The sequence below is a fragment of the Bos indicus genome, chromosome 11 (assembly GCF_029378745.1).
Source record: "Bos indicus isolate NIAB-ARS_2022 breed Sahiwal x Tharparkar chromosome 11, NIAB-ARS_B.indTharparkar_mat_pri_1.0, whole genome shotgun sequence".
Classification (NCBI taxonomy): Eukaryota; Metazoa; Chordata; class Mammalia; order Artiodactyla; family Bovidae; genus Bos; species Bos indicus.
The window spans coordinates 66733918-66751323 of NC_091770.1; the positions used below are offsets into that span (position 1 = coordinate 66733918).

A 17406-nucleotide genomic window follows, 5' to 3' on the forward strand; every position below is an offset into this window, starting at 1 on the left:
ATGCTCAAATTGTAGGAAAAGTTACCCCAAAATAAGAGATATTAGCAATAAGAAATGTCACTGACACCTGACACAGAGCCTCACGTGTAGTAAGTGCCCTGCGACTATTTCTTGAACCACTGATGAAAGAACAAATGGCCAGCATTAATTACTTACCACCTCCTAAGCCCTTAAACTTACGATATCCTCACTACAGCTTCATATGTCCATCTCAGCATATGTCTGTTGTCAGCCCTTCCAACTCTCCTTTGTTAGTCCCCTGAGAGAAAGGTAACCACCAGTGGAGCATGATGAACCAGTTAATGCTTTGAAGTTTTGCTGCCTGGGCAATTTTGCATTATCTGGAGAATGTCTTATATGTATACAGTGTACCCAAACATTTGTTTAATAAAATGATAGAAGAGATTGTCAATATATATAATCAAAAGTAGATATTCCAACAGTGGCTTCTGTTTGACTTTGGGATATGTTGTTATATGTTTCTCAATGCATATTGACTTTCTTATTTTCTCATAACAGTTGATTGGTATCCTTTGGAGAGACATGACTTGTATGCTTTTGGTTTTGAATTCTAGAGGAGCCTTAAAAGTATCCTTTCAGATATTACACACACACACACACAATTTGATACTTTGAGTTATATATTTATATACTAATTTACATCATATCTTTATGTGATATATGATAGTGACATTTTAAGAATACAGTATATTGTATTATATTTGTTTCATATTGCCTTTCTGTAGAATGGAAGTCAAGAGGGAAGAACTTTGGTTCACCACACTTCGCATCCAGCACTATACCTGGCATGGAATAGGCACTCAGTAAATGTGATTAAAAAGCAGATGCTTTGTACAGCATGGTGACTGTAGTTAACGGCAGTAACAAAGCAAATGTTTTTCAATAAGAGGCTTATTGCTAATTTGTAGTTTAGTGAGTGCTCTAGTTTAATTTAAATAGTCTTATTCATTTTTAGTGATTGTCAAACCTGACCTTATATTTGCTTTCTTTCGTTTCTTTCTTTCTTTTTAGGAAGAATCCCCAGCACAAGATAGAATATAGACATAGTACATTTCCAGGTAAGTGATTTTACTTCAGGAAACTCAAAATGAAACCTTAAGATGGATTCTCTTGTTAAACCTAGAGACAGTTGCCACTTATTTTAATAGTATTTTAAAATCTCTGCTTCTGTGAATTTGTTGAATTATTGATTTTAATGATTTTCTTAAATTTAAAAATGATAAATTTTTATATAGATTTTTTCTGCAATCATTGTCTAACAGTGTATATATATTTTTCTTTGTATCTGTTAAACAATTCTTTTGTTTGCAGGTATCTTAAAACAAAATCTCAAACTGGCCTGAATGATAAAGAGAGCATATTGACTTCTTTTACTGAAAAGTCCAGAAATAGGGCTAGATTAGACAAGATTTGTTGCTTCAGCTCATTAATAATGTCAATAATGTCACCAATAACCCACTTTCCTTCCATCATACTGTCCTTAGAGGAGTGATTTTTATCCTAAGACTGGCTGCTCTCCCCAGCAAGGAACTATATGCATCCTTATTCAGCTGGGATGATAAGCATCCATGTTTACACCTAAGGAGAGAGAGAACGGCTTTGATTCTTGCTATTAGGAAAAGTCATGAAACTAACTTTTTAAAAAAAAACTGGTTTAAATCACATTGTTATTCTTGAATGAATCACTGTGACCACTAATTAGTTTGTTCTACCCTTGGAACCAAAGTAGAGTCTCTTTCTTCAAAACCACAGAGATCCTCAATAGAAACTATTGTTTTAGGGGAAGAGAAGTAGGGGACAAACACCAAAGAAACAACTATCGAATGACCATCAGTCCTGCTTACATCAACCTGTTCTGCCTTCTGTTTCCTTTGCTTCTGAACTCTAATATTTTTTCCCTTTAATAAACTCTGGCTTCTTTATATCATTTATATAACTCAGTGGCCAATTCAGCATCCTAAATTTCTGGATGCATCAGTATTTCTGCCCACAGAGTGAGGGAATTAACTGTATATCCAGGTTATGCCCACATGCGTTTGTATATGTATAAACACAGCCAACTTGTAACCAAGTGATAAAACCAAGTGATTAAAATAATTAATTTCACCACAAGGGAATTCTATTTACTGTTTTCTTATTAAAACACACTTTAGTGTTTTAATACTCCAGACACAAATATGATTACTTTATCTCAGTTAATATGGTATGGAGGTTATATGTTATACTTTCCTTACTGAGGCTGTATCTGAAGCTATGGCATTTATGGTTGTTAAGTTAACTTTCAAAAGTTCAAAAATATTATTTTGAACAATAATATAATAACATTTGATTAAAACTCTATTTTATTGACAAATTTTAGCATTTTCCCATGAAAGAGCATTTGACAGATTTATCTTTGTAGAACTAGGAACCTTTTACCTGAAAACTGTCAATATACATCATATGGCATGTTGAAAAGTATCTGAATTTTCTTCGAAAAATCTCTTTGAATTATCATTGAAGCAGCTTCTGAATGAAGAACATATTTTTAGAACATTTAACTGTTTTTAAGAAAAATTTTTATTTCATTGAAAATACTTTTTAAAAAAATAGGATATTTTAATATAACAGTTTAGCCTTATATATTTAATGTACTTTCAAGAGTTGTCATGTGGCAGTATAGTCAGGATATCTCTTCTTATTATAGAACCTATAAATTAAACTCTCTGAGGTATTTAAAATTTTATAAGTCTCACTATATTTCTTAGTGATATCTGACATAAAATTCTAACATATGTGTTTTTATTATTTCCCAAATCCTTAAAGTTTAACATTACCCAGATCTTAAGCTCATTTATGTAATGATTCATTTACTTATGCACGCATTTATTCATTTATTATATGACTTCCAAGTGAACAGAACTACAGAGATACATGAAAACTAGCATCTCACCACTAGTGCTTGTGGTGAGATGCTCTACAATCTTGGAGAAAAGAGATGGAGTACTTTTTGTTTGGATTTATCAGGGTAACTTAGTAAGGGAATTTTAAGTAAAGTTGGTCTTTAAGGTGGTAGGATTTCAATTATCTTTGTTTCTTAGCTTTGGGTAGGTGGGTATAGGACATCCCAGACAAATTGAGTAATAGGTTGGTCAAGGACATTGAGGCAGAAAATAATAAGTTGTGTTTGGAGTTCGAAGGTGGGTCAGTTTAACTGACAGGGAGAGTCTCTGCAGTTACTGTGAATGAATGATACTCTTGTTGTTCAGTCACTAAGTCATGTCCGACTCTTTGTGACCCCATGGACTGCAGCACATCAGGCTTCCCTGTCCTTTACTGTCTCCCAGAGTTTGCTCAAATTCATGTCCATTGAGTTGGTGATGCTCTCTTAAATATCTCATCCTCTGCCGCCCTTTTCTCCTTTTGCCTTCAGTCTTTCCCAGCATCAGGGTCTTTTCTAATGAACTGGCTCTTCACATGATGTGGCCGAAGTATTGGAGCTTCAGCTTCAGCATCAGTCCTTCCAGTGAATATTCAGGGTTGATTTCCTTTAGGATTGACTGGTTGGATCTCCTTGCAGTCCAAGGGACTCTCAAGAGTCTTCCCCAGCACCACAGTTCTAAAGCACCCATTCTTCAATGCTCAGCCGTCTTTATGGTCCAACTCTCACATCTGTATATGACTAACTAGAAAAACCATAGCTTTGAGTAGGAGGACTTTTGTCAGCAAAGTGATGTCTCTGTTTTTGAATATGCCATCTAGGTTTGTCATAGCTTTTCTTCCAAGGAGCAAGTGTCTCTTAATTCCGTGGCTGCAGACAGTCACCGTCTGCAGTGATTTGGGAGCCCAAGAAAAGAAAATCTGTCACTGTTTCAGCTTTTGTCCCATCTGTTTACCATGAAGTGATGGTACTGGATGCCATGATCTTAGTATTCTGAATGCTGAGTTTTAAGTCAGCTTTTTCACTCTTTTACCTTCATCAAAAGGCTTTTTAGTTCCTCTTCACTTTCTGCCATTAGGGTGACATCGTCTCATATCTGAGAGTGTTGATATTTCTCCTGACCATCTTGATTCCTGCTTGTTCTTCATCCAGCCCTGCATTTCTTATGATGTACTCTGCGTATAAGTTAAGTAAGCAGGATGACAGTATACAGCCTTGTTATACTCCTTTCCCAATTTTGAACCAGCCTGTTGTTCCATGTCCAGTTCTAATTGTTGCTTCGTGACCTGCAAACAGGTTTCTCAGGAGACAGGTAAGGTGGTCTGGTATTCCCATCTCTTTAAGACGTTTCCACAGTTTATTGTGATCCACACAGTCAAAGGCTTTTGCATAGTCAATGAAACAGAAGTAGATGTTTTTCTGGAAGTGTCTTGCTTTATCTATGATCCATCTGTTGACTGTGGATGATACTAGAGGAATGCTTTGAGGTCAGATTGTAGAAGCTCTTGAAAGCTAAACCAAAGATGTGGTTGCGGTGACAAATAACTAATGATGAGCTGTCCAAATTAGAGTAGAGGAAACCTTATGGTGAATGAAGGACCAGAACTAGGTTGCCATGAGAATGGAAAAACAGGATTTGATACAAATGAGATTCTGAAAGAAGAGTGGTGAGGAATTTCCAAGTGATTGGCCATGGTGTGGGGGATGGGATGAATCAAAGGAAATAAGAATGAATGAAAATTAAAGTACAAATTATCAGGAGCTTAGAGATCAGAAGGAAAAACTAGGTAGTTTGTGGGTTTGGTTTTTTTTTTTAAGTTATACATGTTAAATTTGAGGTGGGGTGTCATTAATCCATAATAAAACAATAAAAGCTATAATGCTGCTGCTGCTGAGTTGCTTCATTTGTGTCCAACTCTGCGTGACCCCATAGACGGCAGCCCACCAAGCTCCCCCATCCCCGGGATTCTCCAGGCAAGAACACTGGAGTGGGTTGCCATTTCCTTCTCCAATGCATGAAAGTGAAAAGTGAAAGTGAAGTCGCTCAGTCGTGTCCGACTCAGCGACCCCATGGACTGCAGCCTACCAGGCTCCTCCATCCATGGGATTTTCCGGGCAAGAGTACTGGAGTGGGGTGCCATCGCCTTCTCCGAAAAGTTATAATAGAGACCCATATACTATATACCAACTACTCTAGAATTTTATAATATAAAATAACTATATGAAAGTTTTATCATTTAGTTTCTGATTTGTAGCACTTCTAAAACACTTCGGTCTAAAATTTTCCCACACATGTAACAATTTATGCCATATATTTCGATTTTTGTAGGTTTGACTATTAAGCTCTCTAATTAGTTTAAAGTTTTACTAATTTTCCACACTTTTTCAGAGTGCTACATACAGTTTTAGCACAGCATATTGAATAAAAGAGTAATCAATGCTAGGAAATTTTTATTTTAAACTTTCTTAGCTACCTTATTTGCTGACATTTGAAAGAAATTATCATCATTGTTATATCACTTGATTATTGGAGTCATTCTCTCTGGCTTTTATTATTATGTGACAGTCATGATTCGAGGAGATCAGTACTGTTCATGGCTGAAATTTAGAATGTTCTACCAATCTGATAACTATTTCAGTATTTCTCTAGTTCTCCAATCATCTGTATACATATGCTTATATAGGCTTTTTTCTTTTCAGAAGTAGAAACTAAAAGATCTAGAAAGTAAGCTATTAAGTAAGGTTAGTGATGCTAAATGGGATTTTGTAAACTGCTGCTTACTGTGGGAAAAGCTGAGAGATTTTAGAACATGAAAAAGGCAAATGCAGTGGTGTTTTTAAAAAGAAATAAACTTAATGTATTAATATAATAAAGTGGATAGACCTGCACAAACTGCTTTTCCAAAGTTAAAATATGAATACCCAGCTAATAGTTTGGTTCATTACAAAGATCAGTCTTCTGTAGTAAAATGAGGCATTTAAACATCTTTATTCTTGTAGTATGTAGTAAACTTTCATCTTTAGAGATATTGGGCTAAAATATTTTTTCACTTAAATGAAAATTAATATCCTAACTCTAAGATTTACTGGGCAAGAAAGGAAAATAAAGCCCGGAGAATTATTGATGTTAAACTGTAAGTCTGCTATGAAACATCTGTCTTCTTATTTCCTGTTACCAGAAAACTATTTGGAGAAAATCAGCAGATTGGAAAGGTTTTTTTCTCCACATAAACATCTTCCAGCACGCATATAACACAGTGTACTCTTTAGTAGCTCTGCAGACTTGGTTCTTTGGCTAGGAACTTGATGGTGAAATTTTAAGTTGTACAAGAAATGTTAAGATACAAATTTCATATAATACAAATATTATAAATACTTCTGCAAAAAAAGAAAAGTCAGAAGTTACCACATCCTAATAATACCAAACAGTTAATAGCATGTTCTTTCAAATATGTTAAAGAGTTTGTTACTTTTTCTAGTTTGTTATTTTTCAGTATTATGGTAGAACAGTATTATCCATCACTTTTTAAAAATAAGTGACAGCTTATTTCTCTTGTGCTGCTTTCAAATAGTCAAGCTGTCAGCCTGTCTGTACGTTTCATATTCCTGTAGAGAAAATGAAGATTCCTGCTTTGTTCTTAAAATTAGAACTTTGGGGTTGGAAAGGATCTTTGAAGTCATTTAATCAACGTCATTTGATTCACAGATAAAAAGATAAACTCCACCAAATGCCTTGTTCATTGACAAGGGATATATGACACAGATCTTTAAACTTCTAGCCTCCTAGTATATATCTTTTTCTTAAACCATGTTATTTTTTAAGACTTCTTATTTGATGAGGGGAATGGAACATCACAGATAAACAGTCACTAGCCAGCTAGAAACTTAAAAGTGACCTAAGTGAAGATAGAGAAAAAAATTACTGTTTACGAGCTCACCTTGACTTGGAAGAAACATGCTTATTTCTAATTTCTTAGACATGCTCAACAATTAGCTTTCAAATAAAGTATTTGTAATATAAGAAAATGCTAAATGTAGGCTCTTATTTTTCCAAAGATGGCATTATACTGTTTAATTCTGTGGAAACCTATTGGAAGTCACAACTACAAAAAATAAAGCCACAAAAATTGGTTTTTGCTGTTGCTTAAAAATATTAAACAGCTATTATTCCATCTCAGGCTCTCACTGTTGTACTTCAGTAAGCTTTGTACTAACCGTGGTGTTCTGTGTACAGTGTTGGGGTCTTGGTTTGGGATCATCTATAATGTGACTCCTCATGACTGAGTTCTCTAAACAACATGCTTCCTTGTCTGAGAGGGTTTCTTTGAACTTTTTGTGTAGCAAACAGTGTTATAGCAAGGTTTATATGAACTTTACTGGCTTTATCACTTTAAATCCAGATACTCAGATACCATGCTTCGGCTTGCTCAGGGAATATATGCATGGGTGTCTATTCCTCTTTTCTGTGAATGCCCCTTTGCATAAAACTTAATTGTTATGGTAAAGACAGACATTTTATTCCTAAATTATGTGCTAGTCATATATTCCCTGATTCAGGAAATCATGAAATAATTCAGATCAAGTGTGCCGATTCAGCATTTTCTAGTAAAGTTTCATCATCTCTATGGCCCACTTATACCTTAAGCACTTAAAAAAAAAAAAAAAAAGCCCTCCCATCTAGATGGCATTTCTATTGTAGAATATTTGAAGTCGCTACTACAGAATTTGCTACAAGAGGGTCCATTTAATTGGTTCCACAAAAAATGTCAGCATTCAAAATCCTGTCGTGAAATGTGGGCCTGGGACCACTAGGAAGGGGCATAGAGCTGAGTTCTGGCACCGACTTGCCCTTGTCATGACTTTGCCTTGCTTGCTCATGTCAAGGAGTTCTTCAGGTGCTTTCACTTAAAACACAGAGTGCCAGTTCATATGAAGCAGAGGGGAGAGAACTTGACTACCAGCTACACTGAGTTCTGTTACATATTGTTATTTCAGATTCTACACCTCCTGCTAAAAGAATGTGAGTGTGATGTTATGATTTTACAGATAAAAACAAATTTTTGATGAAATGAGTGGGATTCTTCTGATTAATATGTCATTATTGCTTCAGCAAATGAACCTATCCAGTAAGTTGCTAAAGATTCCCAGGGCTCATTGAAGCTTAAAGCTGATTCAGTTATCAGGATTTAAATAAAAGTCTGTAGTATAATTCATTGTGTTGACAGGCAGGCTAGTGATTAAAAGTGTAGGTTATAATAAAGCATTTCTTTATTGATTTATTCAAATCAATTGCTGAAGGTGTTCAGCAGTTGATTTGCAGATGGTTCATTTATTCATTCATGTATTTAGCAAATATGAGTCTATAAGTGTCTTTTATGTGTTAGGCATTGTTGAAGAAGTTGAGAATACAGTAGAGACAGAACCTTGCTCTTGTAGAATTTCACAAAGGTGGACAGTGCACATGTTAACAATTATGTGATGTCATGTAGTGATAACTGCTAAGAAGAAAAATAAAGCTGTGTAAGAGGACAGAAGGAAGGAAGCTGTGGCTTCCCTGGTGGCTCAGATGGTAAAGCATCTGCCTGCAATCCTGGAGACCCAGGTTCGATCCCTGGGTCTGGAAGATCCCCTGGAGAAGGAATGGCAACCCACTCCAGTACTCTTGTCTGGAAAATCCTATGAACAGAGGAGCCTGGTAGTCTACTGTCTATGGCGTCACAAAGAATCAGACATGACTGAACGACTTAAGAGGACAGAAGGGCAAGGATGTGTATGGGGGTGGGAGGCAGGTCCCATTTCAAATAGGACAGTAAAAGAAGGACTCTGATAATTTGATATTAGAGCAGAAGGCTAGCCAGGTGATTCTCTGACGGATGGCTATGTTAGGCAGTGGGAAGGATGCTTCAGAAGCCCTGGAGATGATCCCGTTGGTTTATTCAAGGAGCAGTGAAGAGAGGGTAGGATTGGAACAAAGTGTAAGTGAAGAATGGCAGGTGAGACTAGAAAAGCTAGTGAATCAGTTTTGTAGGGTCCTGGAGGCCAAGAGATACAATTGAGGACTTCAGATCTTATTCTGAGTGAGATAAAAAGCTATTGGGAGATTTTTTGGCTTCTTTGTGAACAGATAAGAGTAGAAGTAGGGAATCCAGGTAGGAGGATATTGGAATAGACCAGGAAGAAGATGGTGGTATTGGATCCAGGGTGTTAGAGTGGATGTGAGAAGTGGTGGATATATTTTGATGGTAGAGCCAACAGGATCTTTTGACATTAAATATTATGGAGGATATTCAAGGATAACTCCAAGGTTTCTTGCCGAAACAATTGGAAGGGGCTTCCCTGGTAGCTCAGTGGTAAAGAATCTGCCTGCCAATGCAGGAGATACGGGTTCAATCCCTGATCCAGGAAGATCCCACATGCCTTGGAACGACTAAACCTATGCACCACAACTACTGAGCCTGTGCTCCAGAGCCTGGGATCTGCTGCCTCTTAGCCCATGTGCTACAGCTACTGAAACCCACATACCCTAGAGCTTGTGCTCTGCAATGAGAAAAAGCCACTGCAACAAGAAGCTCTTGTACCGCAACTAGAGAGTATCCCCCATTCACTGCATCTCGAGAAAGTCTGCGTAGAACAAAGACCCAGCATAGCCAAAATAAAGTAAATAAAATTATTAAAAAAAAACAAACAATCGGAAGGTTGGAAGTCATACGTATGTTCGAGATTGAAAAGAGAATGACCACATTTGGGTGAAGCACCTCAAGAGCTATGTTCTGGAAGTGTTGCATTTCACATTTCTGTTAGTCACTAAGTAGAGATGGTACACAGGCAATGAGATAAATGAGTCTGGAATTTATGCTGTGGTCAGAGCTTAAAATATAAATTTGGGGATTTAGGATATACAACTAGATGGAATCATCTGAGGACTATATTTGGAGAAGGAAATGGCAAACTTGCTCCATTTTTCTTGCCTGGAGAATCCAATGGACAGAGGAGCCTGGTGGGCAGTCAGACACCACTGGGTGACTGAACACAGCATAAAGAGTATCTTAGAGAAGAGGTCCCAGCCTGAAATTTGGGCACTCCAAAATTTAGAGGTTGAGAAGATGAGGAAGATCCAGCAAAGAAGATGGAGAAGGAGCCGCCAATAAAGTAGGAGAACCTGAAGTAGTTTCAGCTTTGTATATATTTTCCTTGTAAGTCTGCTAAGCTAATTTCCGAATCTAAAACGAGACTCTTAATTGAGATGGCATTATTTATATATATGAGATACTTCCAAGAGCAAAATGGTCAAGATCAGAAACATTGCTGTTCTTTCTTCCTCACTCCCTTTCCCGTCTGCAAACTATCCTCTAAATGGTTTTTAATTGTTTTCTATCATAAAAGTTACATGAGGAATTGAGGTTAGTTAGACATAAAACATGCCCTCAAGAGGCAGATAAAACGTGTACACAAATAAATATAATCTCAGACTTCCCTCAAGGAACTGGTGTGCTGCTTATGCTAATGAGAATTGTATAAGTTTTTATGTAGCCTTTTTGGCTTTTTGTTACCAAGAAACTTAGGGAGAAATTTGATGCTCTGCCTATATTGATTACGTTAAAAATTGAGGTTGATATACTTACATTCTGCTTTCTTTGTTCTTAATTTCTACTTTTATTTGTGTTATCTCATATTAGTACAGGCTTCCCAGGTGGCACTAGTGATAAAGAATCTGTGCAGGAGACCAAGGGATATAGGTTTGATTCCTGGGTTAGGAAGACCCCCTGGAGCAGGAATTGGCAACCTACTCCAGTATTCTTGCCTGGAGAATCCCATGGACAGAGGAGCCTGGGGGGTTACAGTCCATGGGGGCGCAGAGAGTCAAACACGACTGAGCGACTAATCACAGTAAGCACATGATTATAAGCTGTCTCAAATCCCCTTGGAATGAGTAGTGATATTAAGAAAGAAATAACTGTCTGGGCTATGAAAGTTAAAAAGACAAATCAGTTACTTTCTTTGTCATCATTCTGCCATGAAAAATTTTCCTACCAAATTTCTTAACTTTCTTTTTTATATCTGTTCCATATGAATGTTTTAGGAAGAAGCTAGCTGAAGCATATGTGTGTGCTCAATCGCGCCCAACTTTTTGCAGCCGTTTGGACTGTTGCCCAAAAGGCCCCTTTGTCTATTGGATTTTTCAGACAAGAATACTGTAGTGGGTTGCCATTTCCTCCTCCAGGGGATCTTCCCGACCCAGGGATCAAACCTGCATCTCCTTTGTCTTTTGCATTGCAGGCAGATTCTTTACGTGATGAGCCATTGAGGAAACCCCCGCTGAAGCATATTCAAAAGTACAAACATTTTTAACCTTTAAATATTCCACATCATCCTAGAGTCTCTCACTGCCTTATTTTAAACCAACTCTGTTGCTCTCTATGAAAAGAAAACTGGGATGAGGGAAGAAATTAGTTTTGAGACAGAAGAATTTTAGAATTGTAATTCTACTATTATGATATTATTTAGAAACCTGTAAATTCTGATGGTTGTTACCATAGTAATTCTAGTCTTACCAAAGTGTGAGCTATAAGATCTGTAAAGCTAAATTTTTCAAAGTCTGTGAGCTTATATCTCCTCATTTGGTCTCAACTCTGGTGTGTCACCTGGAGAAGGAAATGGCAACCCACTCCAGTTTTCTTGCCTGGAGAATCCCATGGACAGAGGAGCCTGGTGGGCTATAGCCCATGGGGTCACAAGAGTCGGACATGACTGGAGCGACTGAGCACACACACACTGGTGTGTCAGTCAGATTGTGCTAGCTTTGTGGTGATAACAAACAGTCCTCAAATTTCAGTGCCTTATAACAATAAATAGGTACATTTCTCCTTCATGTTAATATGCATGTAGCTACATGCTGGCTGTTGCCCTGTCTCACATGTGTCTCATCCTGAATCCAGGCTGAAGGATCAACCTCTATCTGGGGCACACTGTTCTCCTAGCAGAGGGGAAATGGCAGTAGCAGAATCACAGAGGCCCTTAAGGCTTCTCCATGGAAGCCACTACTTCCACTCACTTTTCTTTGGCCAAGTCTGACGTCAGTGGGAATGGGTAAATAGAATCACATTGCAAGGATGGACAGTGAATAACTGGGACAGAAATATATTCTACCATTATGGAAGGTGGTGTAGCTTGATTATGATATTATTAAGGAACCATTATGATGAATCTAAGGACATTTTAATCTTGGAAGCCTCATAGTAGGGGCAGTTTGATTTAAGCAAATGTTAAAAAAAAAAAACAAAAAAACTTTAGCCCCCTTTCTAGAATTTTGTAATTGTTAGCTATGTATTAAGTAAAATCTTCTTGACAGGGATATTTTACAGTTAGAGGTTTCTAAACCCAGGTTGAGTGACAGTTGACATGCTACATACTAAACTGTTTTTCAGTGAGAAGCATTTCAGATGAAGATGACAATGTTGGGCAACCCAATGAATACAACCTGAATGACAGCTTTATAGATGATGAGGAAGAAGAATACGAGCCAACAGACGAAGATTCCGACTGGGAACCAGAAAAGGAAGACCTAGAGAAGGAAGATATGGAAGGGCTTTTGAAAGAAGCAAAAAAATTTATGAAAAGAAAAAAGTGACTCCTCTGCAGTAATATATGGCTCATATTTACTGTTTCTTTATGGAAAAATAATTCAGGAAGCACTTAAGGGATAATTGTTTTTCTGCTTTTTATGGTTATGACTTTACTATTGACTCTTCACAAATGAAACATTGAAATGTCACCCTTCAGTGTAGTGGATGAAATTTGTTGCTTTGCTTTTTCTATGTTATTTCAAACATCTGGAAATAATAAGCAGACAGAGTTAAAAAGAAATAATTGATATTTTTCATGTACTTTATAATAAAAAGTAAACATCATAGGTTGCAAAAAAAAAAGGTCTTTTTTTCTTTTTTCCAAAGATTCTGTCTTTAGATAAAATACTATGCAAATATAACCAGGCAGATTACGTAACTGGTGGGAAAGCATGCTTCTTTTCATTCCTATTGAAGTAATTCTTAAAGCAGAACCAGACTTTAAAAAATACCAGCTATCATATAATGGCTATTATTTTTTCTAATGTCCTAGATGTGAGCTTTGCAATTTCATTGACTACTTTCGTTCTTTGAAACTTGGGGAAATTAGTACAAAATGGATACTGAAAATAGATTCAACTAGACTACAGAAATGTCCACCATGCAGGGAATGCTATTTTATGTCCCAAGTCTAATTTACTATATGTTTGAGTTTAAAAGTAGAAAACCTGAAAGAATTTGACCATTTCTTTTTCAAACAAGTCCTGCCTGATGCTTTTAACTCTCATTATGCTATTCTTAAGAATATAGGGATTATTTTTAACCATAATTTTCTCAAATTATATTAGTTCTTTTATCCTCAGATGACAGTAGCAAGTTGTCTGCCAGCATTCAAGATTCTGGCCTTTTATTTCAAGAAGAAACCCCTTCTCCAGTTTTATGTAGTATAATATTTCTGCATCTCTGTTCTTAAATTCCTTTAGGCTATGTAATACTCTTCATTTTACATGACTTAGAATCTTTGAAATATAGTTTACAATCTTTAATATGGGTTTGTACAAACAGCAGTAAATATAGCTTTGAAATTGTAAATCATAAACTAAAAGTTCCTCATTAAGCACTAATATTTTATATTCTACGAGGACCTAAAAATGTATATCTTAAAAGAGCAGGACAGATTTGTAATTGTTTTCTTAGTGTTTTTAAGTTTGTTTTCAAATAATTGCATAATATTAAAATTTACTTATATTACAGCAAGGAAAAGATAAATATTTTTCTATTATCTTTTATTCTAATTTTTCTCTCTGTTGTTATTTAGAAGCTAATTTTCTCTTCTAATGTCCCTTTAGTCTTCCGGGCTTGACAAACCTGTGAAAAAAATTCTTTGAACTTACTTTTACTTTCACTTTGCACAAACTTAATCCTTAAAGTGTTTCTTAATCCATTCATAGATATATCCCAAAGGAATTAAAAACATGTGTCCACATGAAAACTTGTACACAGTGTCGGTAGAAACATCATTTGTAACAGTCAAAAAGTGGAAACATCTAAATGTCTTATCAGCTGATAATGTCGATAAGCAAAATGTGGTCTATCTTTACAACCAAGTATTTTTTGGCCAAAAAAAGAAGTGAAGGATTGAAACGTGGTACAGCATGGATAAACCTTGGAAACATTATGGTAAGTGAAAGAAGTCAGACGCAAAGGCCACAAATGGTATAAGCTCAATTATATAAAATATCCAGAACAGGCAAAGCCGTAGAGACAGAAAGTGCATTGGTAGTTGCCGGGGTCTAGAGAGAAGAAGAGTATCTTTCTGAATTGATAAAAATGTTCTAAAATTAGTGGTGATGATGTAAAACTCTGTAAATATACTAAAATCCATTGAATTGTATACTTTCTATGGGGGAATTTTATGGCATATGAATTATATATGTGTCAAGAAGGCTATGATAAAGAATATAAAAGGTGACATTGGCCTTTTAGAAAGAAAGAAAGGCGTTCAGTATCAGAATATATTCTTCTTAGAAGTTATGTGATAGCTCATGTTAATTTTTAAGAATAGTTTGATGTGCTTTGCATAAACATCCTGAAGACACTTTTGAGTATAACGAATGTATAAATATTTAACTTCATTGTAATGAAAATTTCCTACTTGGACTATATTTAAGTGTATGATTTTCAAAATAGAGGCAAAAGTGATGAAATTGGTGGGCTCAAAAGCATTGCTAACAAAACTTGATTTAGTTGCTGTCCTAAACAGTGGATTGAGAAACGACTATCCCTATCATGGTATTCATAGAATTTAAACTATATCCTAACCTCCTCCTTCAAGCTAAGAATGGTCACATACATTTTTCTCACTAATGTGCTTAATTCGAAAAGCAAATGTTTTTTGTCGACTTCTTGAAGTGAGGTGGGTTTTCTGGGACCTTGGGAAGCTGGAGTCATGAAGATTTTCAGTGACACATGGGTATTGATTCTGCTTTTCACCCAGGTTTGAGGATGGCATTGTTGATACTATTTCCAGAATTAGAAGATCTTAATGATTGGAAACATTCATTATAGTGAAAAGAAATAGATTATGAGCATACTTTTTCCAGAATGGTGATGTAAAGTTAAATGGATAGTGACTTTCCTCTGATTTATCTGTGCAAAGTTCAGTGTCACCAACACATCCCATGGAGGCAGAAACCACACACCAGCGCCTACATCTAGCCCTGCTCTTTGAGTTCACCTTTTTGTGCCCATTACTTTCTCTTTCTTGAGGAGGAATCTGTAAGAGAGGCTCTCTGTGTGTGTGCGTTCTTCCTGCCGGTCTGCAAACCTACAAAGCTGCTCCTCCACAGTAGGTATTGAAAGAAAAATGATAATAATTATTGCCAAGATCGTTACTGGCCATCCTGATATAATGTACACAATAAATTTGATTATCATAAGCAACCCCAGTTGTACTCTGTTGTGCCCAAGACCCCGTCTTAGGTGCTGGTGATTCAAAGAAGAATAACATGGAGTTTCTGTTTTCAGTGTCCTTACAGTCTACTGGGGAAGATAGGAATATTTATTCATTCAACAGTGACTACAGAATACTATGGAGAATACAAGGAAGAAAAGGACATAGCTTCTACAATCAGAGAGCTTGCAAAGGCAGTGAGGCAAATATGCAAATAACAAAATGGGTAGAAATGCAATAGTCCGAGAAAGGAATGCTGGAGTATAATTTAAATGGCCTGTCTTGCTGCGTATTGAAATACAGCCTCATTCTTGAGGAAGAGCCTTTGTCTGATTGAGTTGCAAGCTGAACTTGTAGATTTTTTCATGGAACACAACCTTTATCTTCAAAAATGACTGGCAGACATACTACAGTTATTCAGAATGGAGTGTGTGGCTGGCATTTCCTCAAAAATGAACTTAGCCTATTTTTTTTCCCAAGGAAAACAACAAACAGTATATATTATAATTGTAAAAATGAGCTTTCAAACAAAAATTAGAGTTTTAGAAAACTTCTATATGTCACTGAGCTTGTTAGCTCTCCAAAATTTTAAAAACTGTTATGAGATATTGTTGGTGATAAAATACAATGAAATGTGTCAACATTTGGAAGATCTTGAAAACTGAGCAAGCCAATGTTTTCTGAATGACCAATGCATATTATAAAATCAGGCATGGGTAAAAGATCCACTCAAAGCATAAGATAGGCCAACGAAACTTAGTGTGTGACTTCAGATAATACATTGTGCCTAACACATTTCAGAAGCTCTTATTTATTTTTGGTGGCACATTGAAAATAATATTCACAATTATCTGAAAAGCATATGAAACTACTTTCTTTTCTAATTACATATCTTTTTAAGCCCTAATTTTCTCTATATACTTCAAGCAAAACAACATACAAGAGCGGACATGAGAATCTAGCTGCCTTCTATTAAGCCACGCATTAAAGAATTTACAAAAATGTGAAGCAGTGCCACTCATTTTACTAAAAGATTATCATAAAATATATTAATTGTGTTTATATATAATGTATTATTTTAAAAATCATTAGTAAATTTCTCAATTTCAAAAAAGGTGAGTATCTATAGATATGACCCTCATAAATAAAAGCTCTTTGGGATCCTCAATAATTTTTATGAGTTAAATCTTAAGTCTCAACATTTTGAGAACCATTTAATTAAGTCACTATACCAGTCAGTGTCAGATTTTATTTTCTTGGGCTTCAAAATCACTGCAGACGGTGACTATAGCTATGAAATTAAAAGACGCTTGCTCCTTGGAAGGAAAGCTGTGACAAACCTAGACAGTATATTAAAAAGCAGAGAGACATTACTTTAGCAAAAAAGGTCTGTCTAGTCAAAGGTATGTTTTTTCCAGTAGTCATGTACGGATATTAGAGTTGGACCATAAAGAAGGCTTAGTGCCAAAGAATTGATGCTTTTGAATTGTGGTGCTGGGGAAGACTCTTGAGAGTCACTTAAACAGCAAGGAGATCAAACCAGTCAATCCTAAGGGAAATCAACCCTGAATATTCATTGAAAGGACTGATGTTGATGTTAAAGCTGAAGCTCTAGTACTTAGGCCACCTGATGTGAAGAGCTGACTCATTGGATAAGACCCTAATGTTGGAAAGATTGAAGGCAAAAGTGGAAGGGGTGGCAGAGGATGAGATGGTTAGATAGCATCACTGGCTCAGTGGACAGGAATTTGAGCAAACTCCAGGAGATAGTAGAGGACAGAGGAGCCTGGTATGCTAGAGTTCATGAGGTTGCAATGAGTTGGACATGACTTAGCAACTGAACGACAACCACCATTCAGTTAGGCTAGTTGTGATGGGCTAACCCCCAAATCACAGCGCCTTAACACAAGGAAAGTTTTCTTAAGCCAAGATTTTGTGTTGGGTGAATC

General features: G+C 36.3%; 1 protein-coding gene across 2 annotated transcripts in view; it reads left to right on the forward strand.

Annotated features, from left to right (window-relative positions):
- Positions 1 to 15447, forward strand: part of APLF (aprataxin and PNKP like factor) — a 94935-nt gene extending 79488 nt beyond the window's left edge. For both annotated transcript variants that reach the window (XM_070798896.1, XM_070798897.1), the window contains 2 exons: positions 1033 to 1079; positions 12367 to 15447. In XM_070798896.1, coding sequence (XP_070654997.1) covers positions 1033 to 1079; positions 12367 to 12569 — 250 coding nt within the window. In that variant the 3' untranslated portion in view covers positions 12570 to 15447. The remainder of the gene's footprint in view (positions 1 to 1032; positions 1080 to 12366) is intronic.
- Positions 15448 to 17406: the final 1959 nt, after the last annotated feature.